This window comes from Saccostrea echinata, unplaced genomic scaffold, assembly GCF_033153115.1.
Source record: "Saccostrea echinata isolate AGI-Se365-2 ecotype Australia unplaced genomic scaffold, CSIRO_AGI_Sech_v1 ptg000024l, whole genome shotgun sequence".
NCBI lineage: Eukaryota > Metazoa > Mollusca > Bivalvia > Ostreida > Ostreidae > Saccostrea > Saccostrea echinata.
The window spans coordinates 281,125-304,485 of NW_026889773.1; the positions used below are offsets into that span (position 1 = coordinate 281,125).

General features: G+C 32.1%; 2 protein-coding genes across 2 annotated transcripts; both read right to left on the bottom strand.

Annotated features, from left to right (window-relative positions):
* Nucleotides 1-3,421: 3,421 nt before the first annotated feature.
* LOC133191727 (uncharacterized) lies at nt 3,422-12,246 on the bottom strand. Its single transcript, XM_061327463.1, has 6 exons — nt 12,137-12,246; nt 11,521-11,634; nt 10,749-10,874; nt 10,599-10,640; nt 4,845-5,024; nt 3,422-3,471 (listed from the first exon to the last, which is right to left on the bottom strand). The coding sequence occupies exons 1-6, from the start codon at nt 12,243-12,245 to the stop codon at nt 3,422-3,424; spliced, it is 621 nt and encodes a 206-aa protein (XP_061183447.1). The 5' UTR covers nt 12,246.
* Nucleotides 12,247-13,567: 1,321 nt separating this feature from the next.
* On the bottom strand, nt 13,568-21,053 carry LOC133191728 (involucrin-like). Its single transcript, XM_061327464.1, has 10 exons — nt 20,996-21,053; nt 20,607-20,669; nt 20,435-20,458; nt 19,538-19,597; nt 19,237-19,341; nt 18,815-18,877; nt 15,380-15,475; nt 14,253-14,315; nt 13,825-13,887; nt 13,568-13,677 (listed from the first exon to the last, which is right to left on the bottom strand). The coding sequence occupies exons 1-10, from the start codon at nt 21,051-21,053 to the stop codon at nt 13,568-13,570; spliced, it is 705 nt and encodes a 234-aa protein (XP_061183448.1).
* Between the last annotated feature and the right edge of the window lie 2,308 nt (nt 21,054-23,361).

The following is a 23,361-nucleotide window of genomic DNA, read 5'->3' on the forward strand; positions in this document are numbered from 1 at the left end:
TATATGGAGATAACGAACAGTATTCAAGCTCAAAAGTCCATTAAACAATACAAAATAGGAGCAGAGCAAACACAGACCTCCAAAACATCAGAGGTGGGATCAGGTGCCATGAAGGAGTGAGCATCCTCTGCCGACCGGTCACACCCGCCCTGTGCTCCTTGTCATGATCGTGAAATAGCGGAAAAATCCGTCGACAATTCAGTGTGTAAGTAATGGCCTAACAATTAGTATGAAAAACGTCCGCCAGCATTTGACTCAATGATAAATTGTATTTGCTGAGAAGGTCATTGTATCGACCATAGAACTTACGAAATGATGACTTTAACAGAAATATACAAGAAATTTTATAATATTTAATACAAAAGTATTAGATAAATGAAAATGGGACAAAAATTTAATAATAATCTTCAACGATTAAGAGAGGCCAATGTGAGGGGGAATGAAATGTGTTAACTAATAGTACTCTAGAATTATTGTTTTGTTTAGTCCGCTTGAGGATAGTGACAAAGGGGGAAAGTACAGGCAAATAAATAGATCAACTTTAAGTTTTGTTATTGAGTACTAAATTAATATTTTGCTGATCGCTGATCATCCTATTTCTTTTGCTTTTGATCAACATATGCTTTATTTTTCACCTTATTTTGTTTTAATCTATGGATCTTTACATTGTATCAGGTGACCGTTAAGGCCCTTTGGCCTCTTATTTATTGTATATTTCATTTTTCCACTGTGTCATATTGTATCAATCAAAACATATTCATATCACTGTTATACTTTCACTTTATTAGTGAGAAAAATAAGAATCTAAACACCGCCAAAAATGCGTATATAAAATACAATTTATTTTTTGAAAAAATATCTTTTTTAGAGACAGTAGGAATATTAAAAATTCAGTCGAAGCTGCCATGTTTATTAAAATAAACGTAAAATAATGGGCAGCAATGGAATAAAAGTAAACATTATAATCTACATGTATGTAAACAATCACAAAAACACCCCTAAACTTTGTATAAATTGAATTAAATGCACAGGATTAAGATAAAAATTAAATAAAAGCATAAAATATTTCTTTTCGGTAAACTTTTAAAAAACTGAGCACACATATAGGAAAAATATGCCTAAACACGTATTTCTGTTTCTCTCTCTCTAAATAATTGCTTGAATGAAAAATTACTACCTGAAACATTATTATGAGTTTTGCCAGTCCTGTGGACATTGTTTTTACATAATAATTGCGGACATGTCTAAAATTAAAAAAGAAAAACACACAAAAAACCGCCTTTAATCACCATCCAAAATCTTGCTTGATAAAAAATGGTAAAGAATTATATATTTCATTTTTTTTCTTTCTTTTCTTTTCTTTTTTTTTTTTAACAAAATTATTGCTGATCGTTTCATAGATAAGACTGCGGAAAATTAACTGGGAAAATAAGGAAATGGGCGGGTACGATTCTATCCGGGTGTTGAAAAAAATGGATGGAAATTCAAGTTTGAAATTTTGACTTTAAGAGATGGAAATGACATAAGTTGCATATTTCCAATCTTGCCAGTTAATGTTCCGTGGTCTTAAGGTTCACTTTAGCTAGAGTTAAGATAATGGATAAAAATAACATCCGAATTATTACATTTGTCACATAATGGTTTTTATTTTTTTCTTTATTTTATAAAATAACTTTTTTCAAGAGTTCATTGTACACAATTAAAAAATAAAACAAAAATAAACATGTGTAAAGCCAAATTATAGAGGCAGGGAGACATCAGATGAATACATTATTTTACATCCGCATCTATTTTCTTCGGGATCCAGAGCCACCACTTCCTGTAAAAAAAATTTTAAATAAGATATTTTAAGAGCGCTCGTAGTCTCTGTACCAATATGGTTATTTTAAATTCGTAAAGCGATATAAAACAAAAAGCCAGTTTGATTCCCCGTTTGACCGCCAGTTATATTTAGGTTATTGTACCAGCATTACTCTTAGGTTCTGCCGAATGGGGCATTGAAAATTTCAATATTTATTTGAAAATATCCTTATTAAAGTATATGGTGTATTGTGAAACAAGCGGTCTTCCTTTATATCTTGTAGTATTCATACTGCTTTAAGCTTTTTTAAGACAACAAAATGAAATGGTGTATTGAATGCCGAAGCTTTCCGCACAATTTATAAAGAAAATATATGACTCAGGTGATTCAAGTATTCATATTACATTATGTCACCTTGTAAAACCTGATATCTTTGCATATCCCCTAACTGTTCCGGGGAAAACTTGAACAAACCTAAATCAACTCTTCACAAAATGCCTGCAAATAATTTTGATCACTTACAATGTATTTTAACCTTTTGTTGTGATGTATCACCATTTTAACTATCAAAAAGTATTTGTCAGTATTTTGAAATATTGAATATACAATGAATTCATTTTTAATTAAAGTTAACGTTCTTAATAAAATTTACTTATGTCGTTTAAACTAGTAAAGTTATGTGAAGAACTTGGGCTGGTCTGACATCAGTAATGAAACTGATTATATATGTCATGCCTGTCAAGAAAGAACAAGGTTCACTTGGGACCTTTTTTGGCCCTGTGAATTCATGAAAAAATCAAAACCACTCAGTTTTAGTTGAAAATACAATAAATTTCACTTGGACTCTTGGTGACTGCATATCTATTAAACTTGTAATTTTCTCGCTAGTCCATGTATTATGGCATCATGAATTGCGTCATTATCCTCAAATCCTGAAATTTTTTTCTTAAAATGGCCACAGATATAACCTGTTTTTCAATATTTTGTATAATTATACTCCAACCTCTGATCTAACATGTTTATTTATATAATGAAAGAACTGTTTCAGAAGATCATAATCCATCTTTTATTTTTTGGATCGCAGGGTGGGCACATATTTTAATTCTTTATTGAAGGTGCTCAAATACACCCATTTTCTTCAAAATTAAAAAAAACACATGGCACTTTCACAAAGCCTGTTTTCCAATACCTGGACTCTCATAGGAAACTTTTTTTTATAGGAGATGAGAGGACTAAGTCTCTACCTGATATTGATATTTGAAAGGGGACATTGGGACTTGGTCAGTTAATTGGTATATGGTGAGGGCTATTCTATGGATGAAGTGAACCTAGTTCTTTGTCGATAATTACATGCAGAGTCACGACCAAAACAACAAAAGCTAGTAGATACATAAATGAGGATGGAATGTCGAAATACCCAAACATTTGTTTGCAGATGTTTAAAAGGGCACTATGTCCTGTAACCGTGATTGTATGAAAGTAAACATACCTTGTACAAAAAATCCGGGGCCTTGAAAACTTACATTCGGAGGACCTGTAAAATGCAATAGAATTATCAAAACCAAACTTAAACATTAGCAATGGACAATGCAAAGTTGTAATTCATTAAACAGAGTCAATTCACTTACCTGTACTTGCTGGAGTACTAGTAAAAAGATTTGGAAAATGACCTGAAACAAGAAAGTTTTATCTTGTTAGCATTAATAAAAGATTTACCAAGTAAATCCTATCACATTTTCCCCCTAAAACAGTGATATTTATCGATGGTAGTCATTCCATTCGATGCGTAAGATTAGTATCAAAATATCTATAAACATATTACTTCCCTTTCACTACATGCGTTATTACCAGAAAGTAGCTTCTAAAAGGAAAAACTAGCAAATAGCAATGACTCTACTTTTTAACTCTGCTTTTTAACTGAGAGTATGTCATTCCGTAGACTAAAGGTTACTTGGGAAACATTTTAAGGCTCATCTATCATTAAGTCGATAGCTGACTGACGTGTTTATACTAATTATGGGTTCTATTATTAACTCAATTTATAATTTAGCCATTTTTTTGTCAGTGATAAAAACTGCCTTAATTGAAAGTTCTAAAAAATTTTACCTCATAAAAAATCCCCTGGTTCACTAAAACAACGAAATTGTAATTTTTACAGCCAGTGACCTTTAACTTGATAAGTTACTTTTAATCAAGATATACTTTAGTAGATCGAGATCATATGCAATTGCTGACTTCTACAAGACGGCTAGACAGAGAAGTCTCATATAAGCTTGTCTCAGTCAACTCATCTCGAACCTACTTCCAATATTTGTTTAAAGTATATCATATACGGTACCAATTTTGATTCACCAGATGTGCATTCGACAAATTATGTCTCTTCAGTGATGCTCATTCCTAAACTTTGGAAATCCGAAATACAGTTGAACTTCGGTATCTCGAACACTGATATTTCAAATGCCATTGATATGTCGAAGTTATTTGAAAGTCCCAACCGCTTTTTTAAAGTATTTTATCCTCGATATCTCGAATCCTCGGATATCTCAAAGTTTTTTTTCGCGGTTCCATCAAGTTCGAGATAACGAGGTTTGATTGTATTTGAATCAAATGACTTTAAAGAGCTGAAAAAAGGTGCCAAAGACTGGAGCCAAATACGTAGAAGGATCAGAGCTATGCATGAGGAAGATAACCATTTAAATACCATATAAAAATTGAAAAAAGAGAGACAATTTACATTTTTTATATGTTTAATTCTATACAAAAGATTTTCTTTTCATTCCATAGGTCCTTGCACACCCATAGTTTTTGTACAGGTAGTGAGTAACATATTTCCCACGCAAGATACTCTGTAATTTTACTGACCTTGAATTTGGGAATGATCTATTTTTACAAACCTTGATTTGGGATTGATCTATTTTTACAATTCTTAATTCGGGATTGAACTATTTTTACTAACATTAATTGGGGTATTTTTTACTGATCTCAATTTGGGATTGATCTATTTTTACTGACCTTGATTTCGGATTGATCTATTTTTACTGACCTTGATTTGGGAATGATCTATTTTCAATTGTACCATCAGCAGCATCAACTTGCTCCCTCAGTTCTCTGCTTTCATTTCTTGTCTGTTCTAGCTCTTCATTCAAACGTTGGCATCTGTCATTTAGTTCAAAGCTTTCCTGGTGATATTTGTCACGTTCCTCTGTTAACTTTTCATTTTTAACTATAAGAGTAGAAATATTATCTTCAATATGAAGAAGAGAAGTGGAGATATAAATTTTTACTCGAAATTTATATCCATGCATATCTTTATGCGTGTAATAACGTGTAATTTTTAGCATTTATATATAGTCTGTTTCAAAACAGTACAAGATGTGATTGTGTACGTTTTATACGGCATTTTCTCATACTATTCAATGAAACTACACTGACCATAGGTTTTTAAAAGTTAAAAAAACACCTCTTGAACATAACTTGATACTGTTTACAGAAACATACTAGTATTTGCACAGATATTTTCGCAGTTTTTGTATTCATATATGATGAATTAATTTAAACAGGTCTTCTCTATCAATGACCATTTGATAATTTATAAAAGCGGATATGAGTGAATTTCCATCCAAGTAAAATCATTTTTTCATCATCCTAATGTGTTAAAGTTAAGCCACAGGACACTTGTTGTCAGCACCAGTCAACTTATTTAAGAATGCAATGCTTTAAGGGTTATTCTCTGTAAATACTTGAAAGTTTTTTTTTTGGTCAACGATTTTGATGAGCTTGCCCATTATCACAACTCTACACCAGAAATATATATCAAAAATGTAGTTGCTATGTGTCTTGGTTGCCATGGTAACAAATGGAACAGTTTGAAAAATCAATATTTTCAGCAACTTTGAATCTTTATTGAGCCTTTATATAGACTAAGTAAATGAAACAAACCACACTCACAAAAACATTACACTTGTTTGCACTAATGCTATAAAGAAACTCTATAGAATATATCTCTAAATATGTGGTAGCCATGCGTACATTTGTATAATGCATTTTAAATGCTGAAAAATACTCAATAATATTCCTTAATGATGTAGTTGTTATATCTTTAAAAAATAAGTTCCTATATATATATCTATACTAAAAAGTCTAACATTTCTAATGTTTTACTGAGCGGTCATTCAAAAAAAAAAATCAATGTTTGACCGCAGAGTGAGGTATTGGACCTGTGGACGAGCTATTAGACCGCTTACGTCACACTGTGGACGGGATCAGCAAAATCTTATTTGCATTCGTTGGTATGGAAGCCAGCAAAAGATACATGTATAACAAAAATAAATAAAAGGTATAACTAAACATTTATTGACTGTGCTCTCGGGCAAAATGCGTTTTGTCGGCCTCTCGAACCAAACTGTTAAACAGTTTGGTTCTTGGGTCCGACAAAACGCATGTTGCCCTTGAACCCAGTCAATAAATGTATAGTGTCACATGATCAAACTCAGTCACCAAAACAGAAAATATTTGACCTTAAGTATTGAGGTATTGCAAATATTATTCAAAAAATAACTAAACAAGAGGCCCAAGGGTCTTAAAGGTCACTTGAGTATAATACAACACTGTAAAGGATCCATAGAAGTTTAAAACAAATTTAACTGACAGATGAAGCTCTTTTGCCCAAGAATTTCAAAATTCTGTTAAAATACCTTGATCTTCTTTGGATCGTACTTGGTTTTCCCAAGTCTTACAGGAATGATATTGAATGCAAAATATACAAATACAATGGACACTTTCCTAGTGTGTAAAATATTCAATATATACAGATATGTGTTGCCTAGTGCTACAATTAAGTACACAAAGAAAGACTAGGCTATACAACGTGGCTATTTGCCAGTATTCACTAACTAAAACATGTCTACTAGTCACCCTATCTCTCTTATTACTCGTTCACTTCGATAAAGTATAATACAACTTTATGCAGACTCCTGCCAACCAAACTCTGATCACCATGACTTTACCTGACAATAATTCATCATTAGCCTAAAAGACACAACATAAATACAATTGGCCCTTTCCTACATAAATAAACTTTATATCAATCTTTTATATTGCTTTCCAAGCAAAAATCCTACTTTGAGCTTGCTTTGCTTGTTTAAACCAAACATCATATTAATTTTGTTTCAATATATTTTATATTCTTTCTTGTATTCTCAATCAATCAAATAAACTGCTAATTAAATTATATACAAGGATTTCTTGATTTAAAACAATTTAGCAAAGGGGAGTAACTCTTATTTGCTTCACTTTGCAATTTTTACTCTGTTTGCCTCCTAGGTACACAGGAGCAGAGAAAAGGCACATTTACTTATATTTATATTTAAAAATTTGTATTTCATATTATTCCATTTAATCTGTTTGCTTATTACTCAGGGGCAGAGGAGAGGATTTTCAAAGTATTAATGCATTTTTGCTATAGACTCAATAGAGCCCCACCAAAATACCAACCCCTGACCAAGGAGCCATGAAATTCATAATTTTGGAAGAGGCACCCTTCTTCATTATAACTATGCATTTAGTTTGTGTGCTTAATACCAAGGAGCAGAGGAGAAGATTTTCAAAGCATTAATTTATTTTCAGTATGTATTAAATAAGCCCCCGCCAGAATCCTTGACCTTGGGTGCACACCTTTCACAATTATGAAAGAGACAACCTTCCTCATCATAACTATGTACTTAATTCAGCTTAATACCCAGGAGCAGAGAAGATTTATCAAAACATTAATGCATTTTCACTGTATAATCATTAGAGTCCCGCCCAAACACAAGAACCCTTGACCGAGGCCTAGGGGGCCACGAAATTCACAATTTTGGAAGAGGCACCTTGCTCATCTTAAAACCAGGTCTCAAGACCATAAACTAGGACTAGACTTAAGTCAAAATTTTGATTTTGAATATCTTAAGTTCTATTTAACACATGTGCTTAAAAAAATTGCAGATATGTTTAAAACACAAATTCCTAACACATTATCAAAATTATCAAAAAAATATATTGATTTGAAATTTTGACTTACATGTAAGTCTGTTCTCAGTTTTTGGTCTTTAGCCCAGAACCCCTGACCCAGGGGCCATGAAATTCACAATTTTGGAAGAGGCATCCTTGCTCATCATAACTATGCATTTAGTTTGTTTGCTAAATACCCAGGAGCAGAGGAGAAGATTTTTCAAGAAATAATGCATTTTCACTATATATTCAACAGAGCCCAACCCTAGCATCAGAGACCTGATCCTGGGGCCAAGAATTTCACAATTTTGGTAGAGGGCTCAATGCTTATTACAATCATGCTAATTGCTTGACTGCTTGATGCCAGAAGTCAGGGGCCATGAATTTCACAATTTTTGTTCCCCTTCACCCATAGATGCTATACTGAACGCAAAAGAAACGCAACAAGCAGTGATCTACAAATATTTGATTTTTTTATCTGATGATTTTCAAACATCAATACAGTAAGGTAAAACTCGATTTAAAAACATCACAGATTTGATAAAAATTTCAAATTACTATGTTTTAACTTTAGAAAGTAACACATGAATGTTAAAACACCCCAACCCGGCCATTCAATTACAGCGTGAAAGACTGCCATGTACAACAGTTGCAGCTTGATTTCTACGATGCATTGGGTTCATCAATCTCGAGATCTGAGCGAAAGAAATATTCTTTGCCATTTTTAAATGCCTGTTTTTCAGATGATGAGGTCGAATTTTCTCTAGCCAAGCGCAGTGTAGTAACCCTTGGACTTCCTGTCCAATGACTATCATTCATGCTTATGATACGTAACATCCTGTTGAGGCGTGATGTGGTGCATATTTGCAACTGCAACTCTCCATCATCTTTATTTTGAGATTTTCCAGCTAGAGCAATGGAAATGCGTATGGTACTTTTGTCTTTTTTAGGAAGCCTTGGCATCGCTTACGGAGAACAAAAGAGAATTTATTTTTCGGAACATTGCTGCATTACTTGTGATGAACAGATACAAATCCTTAAAACCCTATATTATTGCCAAATGTTTTTTTAAACATGCAACTTTTTATTTCTGTTAAGCGGACTCAAACGTAACTTCCGGTAATGGTATGAGAATCACTCAACCGTTAAATTACCGATATTTACGAAGTTGAAGATGTACTTACTTTTTAGATACAAAATTATATCCTATATGTAATATTTTCCCCTAAAATAGCATGTTGCGTTTCTTTTGCGTTTCAGTATATATGCCAAAATTGGTTAAAATTGGTTCATCCTTTTCAGAGAAGAAACTGAAAATGTACAAATGTTAACACACGACGCACGTCTCACGACCACGGACGAAAAAAAAATAGCAGTAGGTCACCTGAGTGACTCAGGTGACCTTAAAAAAGACTAATCATGGCTTTGCTGTTCTTGAGAAGAAATTGTTAGAGTTTTTCCTATATATTTCTAAGTAAACTTTGATCGCCTAATGTTGCCCAATCCTATGCCCGGGGTCATGATTTCAACAAATTTGAATTTTCACTACCAGTGGATACTGCCAAATAAATAAGACTAATCATAGCATTGTTGTTTTTGAGAAGAAAATTCTTTGAATATTTTCCCTATATATTCCTATGTAAAACTTTAAACACCTATTGTGGCCCCGCCCTAGCCTATGATTTGAACAAACTTGAAGGTACATTATGTAATGAAACTTTCACACAAGTTTCCTTTTTTCTAAACTTAAATCCCCTTCATCCAAGGATGCTTTGAAACAAATTTAGTTGAAGACGTCAAAAATGTGAACAGTTTATAGACGACGGACGAGACACGACAGACGGACGTGGGACAACCTTCAATCAGAAAAGCTCACTGGTGAGGTAATGAATAAAATTATTTTTCGAAGACTTTGTTTTCTCAGTATCGTATGTAAGAGTTGATTTCCAAAATACGTTTATCATGCATTTACGACATTAAACCTTCAACTTTTGGAAGCAGTCATTGTCACGTGTCTGCATTGCTGCAAATGTTAACCATGGCACTATAAATATGTTCAAAAATGCCAATTTTCAGAATTTAAGGTATGCTGCCATGGTAACCATGACACATAGCAACCATTTTTTGCCTGATTTGAGTTTATGGTATCAAAGACTTTTATCATAGAGAGCTTGGAGAAATTTTGAAACTATGTGTGCCACAGTATATATATATATATATATATATATATATATATATATATATATATATATATATATATATATATATATATATATATATATATATATATTCAAGTCATTACAGAGATGGCTCTTAAATATTTGCTGATGACAACTTTCTCGGAAGACTTGTGATTGTTACGTAGCTTAGTCAGCAGAGCGCTCGCTCCGTAATCGGAAGGTCATTGGTTCAAGCCCCGGTCACTACAGACCTAAGTCGTTAAAAAACTACTGTCCCTTCGCCAAGCCAAGTGCGAGTCTTTCGTATCAGACCTAAAAAAAAGATCTCCCTTGTCACTGTAGACGTTCGCACAATGAAGATTCCTCACTTCTCAATGGTCCTGAGTGCCAAATATAGGTTAAAATTTGAAGCCCTTCAACGGTATATGGTGACATCTCTATATCAGTGCAAAATTCGCGAATGGGACGTATAAAACATACAATCAATAAATTTCAATAGACTTGTAAAAAGTGAGTCTGAAAAGCAACTGAGGACAGTTTAAAAAAATTCCCTTCGAAACCATTCTGAACCAGAAAATACACCACAAAAAAATCTACATGTGTATTTCAGCATTCCATATTTTACTTACAAGTTAGCTGATCTACCTGCTGTTGGAGCCCATGTACACATTCTTTAAAAATAAGTAGTAAATTAATGTTTATATTTAATTGAACTTAAAAATCATATTTGATATTTGAAGCATATTTCTATCTCACATTGAAAATTGATTTCTTTTGACCTTTTTTCTCTTCCAGCAATCTCCTGTAGTTCTCTGCTGCAGAACGGTAATTCCGTAAATTTGCTGCCATATTCTCTAAACGGTGGCCATTAGTCGACAATAACTCATTGACATGTCTGTTTTTCTCTAGAACATAAAATATAGTAATGGTATTTAAGGATATTTACTTTCAAATATAATAATAGATTATATTCGTTTTTAAAGAATTTTTTTATCTTATGCCAAACTGCAGTATCGTTTGTTAATTTACATGTACCTGTTTCTTTATACCATATATATATATATATATATATATATATATATATATATATATATATATATATATATATATATATATATATATATATATATATATATATATATATATAGATAGATAGATAGATAGATATATATATATATATATATATATATATATATATATATATATATATATATGTGTGTGTGTGTGTGTGTGTGTGTGTGAGTGAGGGTGTGTGTGTGTGTGTGTGTGAGGGTGTGTGTGAGTGGGTGGGTGGGTGTATACTTTTTATTCTGTCTTTAAATGCAGTTGAAATCAAATTATTCTTATTACATTCTTCGTGATACTTGCTATTAATTTCAATAGAATTAGCATTCCATAGAAAATTAGCTTTGTTTTGTCAACACAAGTTAGATATATTACCCTACAATGTTTTGCAAATGACAGAACAAGCAATCGACTAAAACTTTACTTTCATTTCACTTTGATCAACTGGTATTGTATGTAGATTAGTGACACACATGTTACACTTACCAGTTTCCCTCTGTAACTCTAACTGTGTGTCTTGCAAAACTTTATAGTATTCCTGCAAATAATTGCGTAAGTAGCCTGATTCTTCCAGGCATGCACGAAGACGGGTGTTTTCAACTGAAATTAAGTTTTTAGCATAAATTTTTTACAGATTTGTATTGCATGCACTGTGTCCACAAAACATATATTTCTAAACTACTGAATATTTTTCGTTAACTGAAAATAAAACCAAACTCAGCAATATTAACTTTAATTCAAGCTTGTTTTTTGCTGACTGAATAGATCAAGTGAGCATAAAAAAATGCCAGTATCTTTCGATCTGTCTGTTATAAACCAAATGAGTGTCAGAAATAACGACAAATTTGTTTTATGATTTATAAATTATAAATCAGTAAATCTAGTGAGTGTAATCAGTAAAGCATGACAGTGCAACTAAAAAAAGGATTGCGTATATTTCCATTCGGTGCCGTCCCCGAAATTTTGGTATATAGTTATTTGTTTTTCTAAGCATGGCTTTTCCCAATTAAATAAAAACCAACCGTTGTTCGTTATTAGTTTCGCTTTAATTTTTTTTTTTACATGTAGCCTAGAACTTGAATATATAAAAAAACGTAATTACCTAAAAGAAACTGCTTGTCTTGTTCTGCTTGACTTTTCTCCATTTCTACTCTCTGTAAATTTGAAATTCGATACGCCATTTCCTGTTGACTTTGAACAGTCTTCTTCATGCATTCTAAAATGCAATATTTCTTTCAGCACAGCAAATGAACAAAATAATCTATAAACTTTTACAAATTAAAAGTTATTTTTGAATATTTAGAACGAGCTTATCTATACATATGATTTGAATTCGAGAACAATAAGAACAGGTTCACGACTACTTTTGCAAAACGAAAAAAAAAATTCTATAATAATAATAGCTAATTAAAAGTATCGTCATGGCAATTCATCTTAATGGACGGCATATTTTTGTGACCATTTCTGAAGCAATGAAGAAATTTAAAATCTTACAATGCAGTTTACTTTAATTATTAATTATTAGTTGTTTTATTCACTGTTTAAAGCATCATATACTTTCATTCTAAACAGTAACTCGACAACAATAGGCCCATGGGCCACAACGCTCATCTGAGTCACAATGTCCTTGCTGTTTTTTAGAAGAAGATAATTCAAAAAGATTTTCTCTCCTATAAGTTTTAACCTTGCATTGTGGCCCACCATATACCCCCTGGGGTCAGATTTGAGCAAACAAGAATATTAATATCACTAATCCTGGATCTGATATTTTTTAGAAGATTTTTAAAGTTTTTTTTTCCTATTGTGTCTCCATCCTTTCCCAGGGCAGTGAACTATGAAAATTGGAATTTGCACTTTCTGAGGATGCTTGTATATCAATATCACTAATTATGGCCCTGATGTTCTTGAGAGGATGAATATTAAATATTTTTCCTATTATATATTTTTATGTAAAACCTTAAAATCTTATTGTTGCCCAACTCTATCAAAGTGGGCATGATTTGAACGAATCTAAATCTGCACTATCTGAGGATATTAATATTAATAAGCAAATTAATATTACTGATCAAGGTCCAGTTGTTCTTGAGAATTTCTTCAACAGATTTTCCCTCAACATTCCCATGTGAAATTCTGATCCCTTATTGTGGCCAACCCTAGTCCCTTGAGCCATGATTTGAACAAAATTGAATCTTCACTACTTGAATATACCTTGTAAATTAAAATGACTTTTAAAAAGAAAAGATTTTTGCCTATATATTCTCATGAAAAATTTTGATAACAAAATTTTGTCCAAAACTATACCAAGGCTAAGATTTGAACAAATTTGAATCCTTGCTTATCAAAAAATGTGAAAAGTTAACAGACAATAGGCGTCAGATGGATTAATATTGATCAGAAATTTGGTTCGGTGAACTAAAAAGTGAGGACACTAGTTATCAAAGTCCTTTGAGATAACCAATAAAAAAAAAACCAATAAGCTTTAAGTTTTAAAAGGACAGTCGATAAATGAACTTTACATACCCAATTACTTTATTTAAACTAAAGTTAATTTATTTGTACCATTGGCATATGTTTTTTCGGCCTCCTTCATTTCTATATTGGCGTTTAGCTCCAATATCTTCGTATCACGCTTATTCACTTCTCCTGTTGATACAGTCATATATTAAGTACGAGTTCATATATTAAGTACAAGTTCATATATTAAGTACGATTTCACAGAGAATTCTTCCTCTGATTCATATGAATTTATGCTATTTGATTTTGGATTATAAGTACATATAACAGACTTACCACTTAATTGAAGAATGTGGGCATCAAGCTGTGTCTTTTCTTTCTTGATGTCCTCCAACTCTCCTGACAATAAGAAATGATATAGAAAAATACATTAGTATTTTTTTTTATAATCAAAGAATTTGTGCACTAGTATACGGACATATATACATGTATGTACAGATGTATAATGGTAATTTTATTCGTCCTGAAACCCATTTCCTTTTCCTGTTTTCGTTACATCAATATTAAATAGAGAAAATACTTTAAATTTCTTTAAGTCCTTATCTGAATGCTCAACGGTCAGTGAGTCGAAATGGCCTCGGTTTAAAGTATTTATATATATTTAAAAAAAAAATGGTTAAAATCCCAGCGCTTTTTTCAGCACATTATATATAAGTATTCAGCATTTATACTAATATACAACCATTTTAATGGTTATAACTTACGGTTAATTCGGATGAGTTCTGTTTCAAAAGTTTTATTTTCTATTTTCTTTCCTTCTAGTTCACCTGAAAATTATACGGCAATTCATTAAACACATTACATACGAACATACTATATTGATGCTGAGCCATGAATGATAAAAGGAGATAGGCAGCTGAATTATTACATTTTCAACAGTCAAATACTATAATTCATTTACTGAATAAAATTGATATTCTGACACAGTGTGAAAGGGTATCAATATGGTATTCTCACAGTGTGAGAATATCAGAAGTGCGGCAAAACTTACGATTTTCCTTCCCTTCTCGAAAAGTTTTTTTTTTTTTTTTTTTTTTTTTTTTTTTAAATCCCAAGCCTGTTATAAGATAGAGTTAATGAGCCATCCTGACAGAGACTAATAGCTACCAGGTATACTGCAAAAGTTTTTCCAAATATGTCGTTATCAATCCATGTTTACAATTTTTCAATCTCGCAATCGCTTATAGCTATGACGTCTCAAGCGCTCAACTATGACGTCACAGCCTATGACACTGTGTTACGAAAAGACAGAGGCAAAGGAAAAATCTAAGAAAATGTAATAAACAGAAAATTCAATGTTTTGTAGATGGATATGGAATTTATTTCACTTGTAAGACAGGATTTTTTGATATTTTCACTCGTGCTTCGCACTCGTGAAAATATCAAAAAATCCTGTCCCACTCGTGAAATAAATTCCATATTCATCTACAAAACATTGAATATCCTCTATATACATACTTGTTGTTTGCATAATTTGGGCCCGTAAACGCCGAATATCATCCGTCAATTTATTTATTTGTTATTGGTTCTTTTCTTTTTCTTGGTTTGATTGAGCTGAAGTAAAGATTAAAACTTTAAATGCAAAAGGAAAAAAATTCTTGAAAAGAAAAATAAATGCAAAGAGAAAAACATTTGGCAACGTTTCTGTTAAAAATTTCCATATCATTCAATTTTTAAGATCCTATTTGATAACTAGCCCAAATCCTAATTTCCTGGCTTTGAATCTGTGTATAACATATCTCTAATTCGTGTGTCATCGACTTCAAGCATGCTTATAGATTCTGAGATAACAAATGCAAAAACATTGTGTTTTTTCTTTAGTAGGCTTTACCTGTTAACTTCCGAATAGCTTCATCTTTCTTTGATATTACTCCTTCATGCTGTTCATTTGCAACTGAGAGATCATGTTCTTTTTTATCAAGTTTTTCTTTAAAATAAATAAAACATTACAAGAAACTTCTGAGAACTGCTTGATAAAATATTAACCATTTAAAGGAAAGTTAAAATATTACCCTTTTAATGGAAAGTTAATGAGTTTTATATCATTGAAAAGATCAGAAAAATATACACATTGTGATGTCACTTTGTAATTTTTATGTCGTAATAACTCCGAAAATGACGTCAGAATCTCGTTTGTCTAGCATACTGATCTTTAAAATGACGTAATAAGAGACACAATTTCAGAGATGTAAAATTTTAAATTCAATTTTTTTTCATTACTTGGAGCCATGCTAACAGACACAATTGCAAGTTGGGAGAATGTTTACATAGATTACATTCTATTATATGCAGTTATATTCAGGAGCTCCTATAGGTCTGACGTGGCTTAAGAGTGTGTCATAGCATGTTATTATCGAATTTCGCGCTTAATATGGGGTAAAAAAAAGTTGTTGTGAGAAAATGACAAAAGTTGATAATCCCAGTCCTATGTGAATAGTGGACGATGTTGCAGAGTTTTCTGGCATTGATTCGTCAGTTGTTTTCACCAGTTTGCAGGAACAATTAAAGCTCAGGAGAGGTTTAGCTAAGTGTGTCCCATATTTTTTTTTTTCATAAAATCGAAAATGGCACCCTTGTAGTTGTAACCCCACTTAATTCGATATGTTCGCAAATTTAGCTCATGGAAAATTAATGATTGTACATGACAAGTCGAAAGTCAAACGCAATAATGAGGTTTTGATAGTCGAAGTTGAAAAAATATTCACAAAAATAAGTCTGAAGGAAGGTTTTCGTACGTTTTAATTATAAACAGTAATGGTCCTTTTACTGAAGATACCTATGCATTTGTGGAAAACCGCATCGTTACACTATCCCATCTCTATAGAGCTCTGACCCAGGGGCCATGAAATTCACAATTTTGAAAGAAGCACCATTGCTCATCATAACTATTCTCTTGTATGTAGATTTTAAAAGAAATAATGCATTTTCACAATAAAAACAATGGAGCCCCCCCCCCTTTCCAACTCCATAACCCCTCACCCTGGGATCACAAATTTCACAATTTTGGAAAATACACCCTTGTTCATCATATCCATGCATCTAGTTTATCTACAACATAAACAGGGGTAGAGAAGAAGATTTTTAAAGAATTTAAGCTTTTTCACTTTTTCACTATATGATTATTAGAACCCTGCCCTGGGGCCAGAAATTTTAATATTATGGTAGCAACCTCAATACTCATTTCAATTATGCCAAAAGATTGATAGCTTGATGTCAAAGGAGTAAAGAAAAGGAATTTTTTTTAAAGAAAGCACTAATTTTGATTGTTTTGGCCTCATCCCTACGCCCGGGGGGGGGGGGGGGGGGGACCATGAGATTCAAAATTTCTTTTAGCTCTTCACCATTTGAATTTTTTTGCCAAAATTAGTTTAATTTGATTCAGTTGTTCAAGAGTAGAACCTGAAAATGTATAAAAGTTTACAACCAACGAACGATGCAAAACGACAGACAAAAAAGAGATAGCACAAGATCACCTGAAAGACTCAAGTGACATAAAAGCAAATATCCGTCCACAGGTCTCTTTTACCTAGTTTTTTAACAAACCTTTCGTCAAATGGAACTGTCTTTCGAATTGCTCTTTCTCTTCTTTCAATTTTTCCAAAGCAGCTTTCGAAAGAAAATTAAAGACTCATTGTTAATTACGTACACAAAGAGATATCCGACAATATGGGAAACTGAAAACAAAACCTTTTAAATTTGAATTGAGTGTACAGAGTTCAAGTTCATTCAAGTATAAATTCAAACCTTTAAAATTTTCTGCAGCCTTCTCCCCATCCAAAAATTTGTGAAGAATGCCGCTATTGTCTGCTGTAATCAACAACAAAACAATAAATCTCTCTCTCTCTCTCTCTCTCTCTCTCTCTCTATATATATATATATATATATATAGGATCTCCCATGATTTGTTGTTGGATATGATTTTTATCCAACGAGTTGTGTGTTTTTTTTTTATGCCCGAGCCTTGGCGAGGGGATAAAAACACACAACGAGTGGGAGATGGGAGACATGGGAGATTCTTTTTATCCCATGTTTAATACTTCACAACCAATGTTTTACATTGTTTTATATAGGACTCCACTTTATTTTACTTCATTACTCTAACGCAAAAACCATTGTGACGTCACAACTGCACTTAACTGTGGATTATGAAAAAAATTATCCAATGAGTCAAATCCACGGGATAAAGGGGTAAACATGGGATATATATATATATATATATATATATATATATATATATATATATATATATATATATATATATATATATATATATATATATATATATATATATTACTGTTCAGAAACGAATTAAAATTTTTTTGAATACAAATGTCAATTCATTCGTATTAAAAAACGTAACAATGTTCAACATGCATAAAAAATAATGTTATTTCAAAATTTATTTTTTCTTATCATTAGCTACATATAGTTAATGTGAATACCAGATATGTTCCTTTGTGACATGATAGGTATTATACGTATATTTTCAGTTTAAAAGTGCATAGGGGCAAAATGTTCCAGTTCTTGGGAAATGTCGGAGCACCATGTAGCACTCTATAAATCTTTTAAGGAAGATGTCAATCAAAAAATTTATATATTAGAATATACTGTTACTTTGGACTCTCTTGATATTTTTCTTACGTTCATGATGCCGTCCACCATTAAATTATACCAATTTGTGAAACAAAAGATCCATTATTATACATGATAGGACATACCAATCTATTTTTGAAAAACAACAATTGGAAAAAGATATACTATTGATGGACAATAGATATTCCGATCGCTTCGGGAGGCCCGGATTCGATTCTCATTCGCCGCGCTGCGTCAAACCTAAGACGTAAATATGGGTAGTGGCTGTTCCTTTGCCAAGCGCCCAGCACTAGGAGTGAAAATCAGGGGTCTTTCGGATGAGACCCTAAAAACCGAGGTCCCGTGTCACAGATAAGCGTTGGCACGATAAAGAACCCTCACTACTCCATGGCCTGAGGTCATAATTTGAAGCCCTTCACCGGCATACGGTGACATCTCTATATGAGTGAAAAATTCTCGAATGGGATGTAAAACATCATACAAACAATCAATCAGATATTCCGAGAGGATTAAATGAGTCTATCTTAAAACATTCAATTTACTAGCAGCTTTCCCCATTGATAACTATACATCTTAATCATCTACTTGAAGTAGTTTCATTTAAGTCACATTGATTATTTCTATGATAATATCTATAATATTTCTATCATAATGATAATATGAAATTCCTCACCACATTGTTTTTCAGTTTGTCTTTTCAAATTATCCATCTCTCCATTGGCTTCCTCTAGTCTCTCTAAAAAATATAATGGACTTAGAAGATAAGAAAACTATAAAGCTTTTTTCTTCATCAAAGAACTTTCACTTTTAGTTATGGTTAATTATTGAAGAAGAAAATAACTACTTATGATCCGTATTCCTATGGCATTCAAATGAACTCAACCCTTAAGATTTTGTAATTCGATATGGTTCAAAACATTTTGAAGATCCAAATTATGAGTAAAAGACCAGGAGAGAGAACAACATGCAAATGCCAAATGTCAGACTCTTTTTTACTTTATAGTAGTAGATAAAATGAGACATAAAAATCTTAATTTCTAAAGTTAGTGAAAATATCATTTAGAAAAGAAGTCATCATTTAAAGCGAAAACGTACTTTGAAGACTTTCTTCTGTTCTTTCATGACTAAGTAAATCCTCCTTCATCTTCTGCATTTCTGTTAACCTTTCTTCTCCGATGTTTCTCTCTTGGCTGAGAGTATCTGTTAAGTATATATGTATATTTTAAAAATCGCATTTAAGCTCATTTGTCGAAAGTAAGGTAAAGAAATATAAGTGTGTGTTTAAGTTTATTGTTTACCTGTTATTTGTTCCTAAAATATATCATAATTGCTTACTTTCTTCTTATTATTATAACGGACATTCAAAAAATTGGTTGTCCCCTGAGGAGATATATACCATTTAAAGATTGGACTTCTTGTTTCAGTTTTTCTATTTCATCCTCTCTAAAAACTTCCTCTGTAAAAAAGAAAATGAAAACCCCGTAAGACTGGTAGATCTTTAATTTCACTAATTTAGTGTATTTGCATATTATCAAATGTAAATAAATACAGTTGCTTCGAAATAAAAAAAAAACCAATAGAGGATATACGTTATTAGCTGTTTAAACAAATTCATTTGAATAAGTCATAAAAAAAATTTCACATTTGAATTAAGAGAAGCACTAGGAATTTATTTCCATGATTCCCACGCTTTAAACATAATATTTCTGATTAATCCTTCAATTCTGTAATATAAAATTTTAGAACACTTATTTAATATTCCAAGAGCATGATAGTTTTTAGCAAATCAGATATGATTTCCTAATATATACCCGAAACTTTCCGTCATTTCACTGATTTATTAAAAATAGTCCTTGAATTATTTTTTTTATATATTCCTTTAGTAGTTTGCAAGTATAACAAATCTACGTATTAATTATTATGACTACTTTTGAAGCATTTGATAGAATGTCCTATTACCCTTTTATCACCATAGAGATTATGGTAAAATGACTTATTTTCGTGGGGGTTTAATTTTCGTTGTTTTTCAAAGTATGAAGAGACCCAAGAATTTATATCCACAACGAAATGTAAAATTTCATTTGCATTACTACTGATTGATTCATCAACAAAAACATAATTTATCTTAAAGACCATATACATATCCAGTATGTTTTAAAGTTAAGAAAAATGGACTTGTTTTATCTGCTACATGTAGTTCAAATAGATTTAAAAAAAACTCCCCATCTCAAAAATTCTCCGATATATGCATCAGCTATAAATGTTATTGAAAATGTTCATTTCATCTTTATACCTTCATATGCCTTGGTCTTCATTTCTAAAAATAAAAGATTAATATAATATTATAGATTCTATTTGTTTCTGATCTAATGTTATACAATGCACACATAATATACGTGGAAGATCTACACCAATTTTTTACCAAAGAATGCAATAGAAATTGAGGAAATAAAATGTCTACTAACCTCGCAGTTCCTCTTCAGCTCTTTCCAGATCTAGAATTCTTTGCATTAAACGGCCATTTTCATCTACATTGGAAAAAATTGTCCTTTTTTCATTACATGAGCAAAAATAATTTCAATATACATTACACATCGTAGGAATTATCAAAGGATAATTATAAGTATCATATTATTTATCCACGTGTAGATTAAAGATTTAATTAAAATATGAACATGGTAATACCGTTTATTATAAATGAACAAAAATTGTTGGACGTAATAAATACTGATTGATGGACATTTTAACAGCACATAAGCCCTCCTGCGGTCATGTAAGTAGAGCTTACAAATGAAAGAGTGTGTATGATGAGAAATTTAATTTTAGTATTTTCACAAAAGAAATTAATAAATACCAATTTTGTCATCGTTTTCTCTGGTAAGTTGTTTTATTTGTTCTTCGTAATCTTTCATTTTTTCTGCAATTAAAATAACAAAGGTAGGTTAATTTGTAAAGAAAATGGAGGGATAAGCAGAGCCATATGCCTATATAACGACGGATAAAAATTCAACAAATATATTTCTCACAAAGTCCACGTTTGTTTAATATAGGTAATGTTTATATTGCATAAAAAAATTAACAAATACGTGTGTACAGTAAATGCAAAATTGATTACGATTAACATAAGAAATTGGCAAAAATGCTCAATTTTCACAAAAAGTGACCTAAATTGGATGCTATAAGTATTTTTTTTTTCAAAAGAGGGGTATATATATATATATATATATATATATATATATATATATATATATATATATATATATATATATATATATATATATATATGTGTGTGTGTGTGTGTGTGTGTGTGTGTGTGTGTGTGTGTGTTGGTTTCACCGATCTCCCGAGGACTATGGTGTGAAAAAACACCTTTACTCCGAGGACGTAAATTTCTTCCGAGGACTTTTTCCACGTCCTCGGAAAAAAATTGCTTGTATCGTCACAAAATATCGAGCTACATCACGTGGTGAAATTTGGTGAAAGTCCTCAGAAGAATAGTAAGATGTGAAATTGTGTTACACCATCACACACTTTTATCGTCTGCCAAAACACACATTTGATATTTTAGACGCGCGCTGATGCGCGCGCATCCAAACAGGATATTTCCGATGCGCAATGATGCATGCGCATAGGAATGGCGGAAATGATGAAAGGTCTTGACTTTTACGTCTCAATATGTAAGTATTCACTGTATATTTACTAAACGTTGTTTTCATTAATGAAAAATAAATAATCTTAGATAAAAAAAGACATTTAACAAAGAATTTTAATGCTAGTATCTGTACTTACATGTAGATGTAAACAGATAGGACATACACGAACATTAATAGGAAAAGACATAAATAGATAAATGATAGATCTCATTTGACTACTTAAAAACGTGTAATTGAGGAAAAACTGTCACTGAAGAAGGGGAAATGATAAGTACGGAAAACATATGTTTATACCATGTTCATTTCTATGAGCCTTTCAGGTTTTTAGGTGACATTAACTTGTTGACAAAACGCTTGCTTATAATAACCCCCCCCCCTTCTAAAGATTTTTTTTAAAATGACAAAACACTCGTACAAGCAATGATACCTGGCACTGGTTAACTTAATTCACACGAATTAAGGTAGGATTATTAAAAATGGCAGTTTGTAAATTTAGAATTTACAGAATTTAAAGAGCCAAAATTACTGAAAAGGGAAACTAAAATTTCGATCATTTATCTTCACATGACAATCTTAGATTCCTCACTTTCTCATTGTAGAGACTTTTTATTTGGAATCGAAAACAATGTATAGTTCCTTTGACATAGTTTTCAGAAATGGAGCAGTAGATTAACTTGTTAAAAAAGTAGCATGCATGCAAATCTTTAATTTATGGAAAAGCAGAATTTAAAACAAATATTCTATTCTTTTGGAAAAACATGGTTAAGTTTTATGGGTCTGAAAAGCAGTGGTGATCAAGAAAACAAGACCAACCGTACTCAGTATTTATAACTTAACAAACTTTCAGAAACTTATAAATGGAATATTAAGGTAATGGATTTTGTTTATATTTGTTGTTGTAAAACTCGAGATTAGTATGAATACTTTTGCACACTTCAATTCATTTAATGTTCCTTACCTTTCATCTTCAAAACACAAAACTGATCTCCATGTTTGTTTCATGTTCCTTTGAGAATTTTTCACTCATATTAAAAAGCCACCACTTGCCGGTGGAGGGCTGCAAATTTAAAACTGTACTCAGTACTTATGGCTTTTGAGCAGTGAGGGATCTTTTTCATGTCAGCACTTACTGCGACACAGGACCTCAGTTTATAAGGTCTCCTCCAAAGACCGGTCTCCACGTTCTGCTATGGGATTTGAATCCACAATGTAAGGATCATCTTACTCCTCGACTCGTCGCCCGCATGGCGCAGTGGTTAGAGCGTCTGCTCTAGAGTCGCGGAGTAAGGAGTTGATCCTTACGTCACGGGTTCAAATCCCACTGTGGGATGTGGAGACCGGTCCTTCGGATGAGACCGTATAAACCGAGGTCCCGTGTCGCAGTAGGTGCTGGCAGGAAAAAGATCCCTCACTGCTCAATGGCCGTAAGTGCCGAGTATAGGACAAAATTTGCAGCTCTCCACCGGCAAGTGGTGGCGTCTCCATATGAGTGAAAAATTCTCAAGAGGGAAATTAAACAACATAAAAACAAACAAACTCCTCGACTCTAAAGCAAATGCTCTAACCA

Excerpts from the sequence above, each read along its gene's own strand:
- LOC133191727 (XM_061327463.1), bottom strand. The coding sequence starts at position 12,245 with ATGAAGAAGACTGTTCAAAGTCAACAGGAAATGGCGTATCGAATTTCA. Across the intron at positions 10,641-10,748 it reads ATTGCTGGAAGAGAAAAAAG|AATGTGTACATGGGCTCCAA; the intron begins GTCAAAAGAAAT and ends TTATTTTTAAAG. Across the intron at positions 3,472-4,844 it reads TAGATCATTCCCAAATCAAG|GTCATTTTCCAAATCTTTTT; the intron begins GTCAGTAAAAAT and ends TTCTTGTTTCAG.
- LOC133191728 (XM_061327464.1), bottom strand. The coding sequence starts at position 21,053 with ATGAAAGATTACGAAGAACAAATAAAACAACTTACCAGAGAAAACGAT. Across the intron at positions 14,316-15,379 it reads AGCTATTCGGAAGTTAACAG|GTGAACTAGAAGGAAAGAAA; the intron begins GTAAAGCCTACT and ends TATAATTTTCAG. Across the intron at positions 13,678-13,824 it reads CCACATTCTTCAATTAAGTG|GAGAAGTGAATAAGCGTGAT; the intron begins GTAAGTCTGTTA and ends CTGTATCAACAG.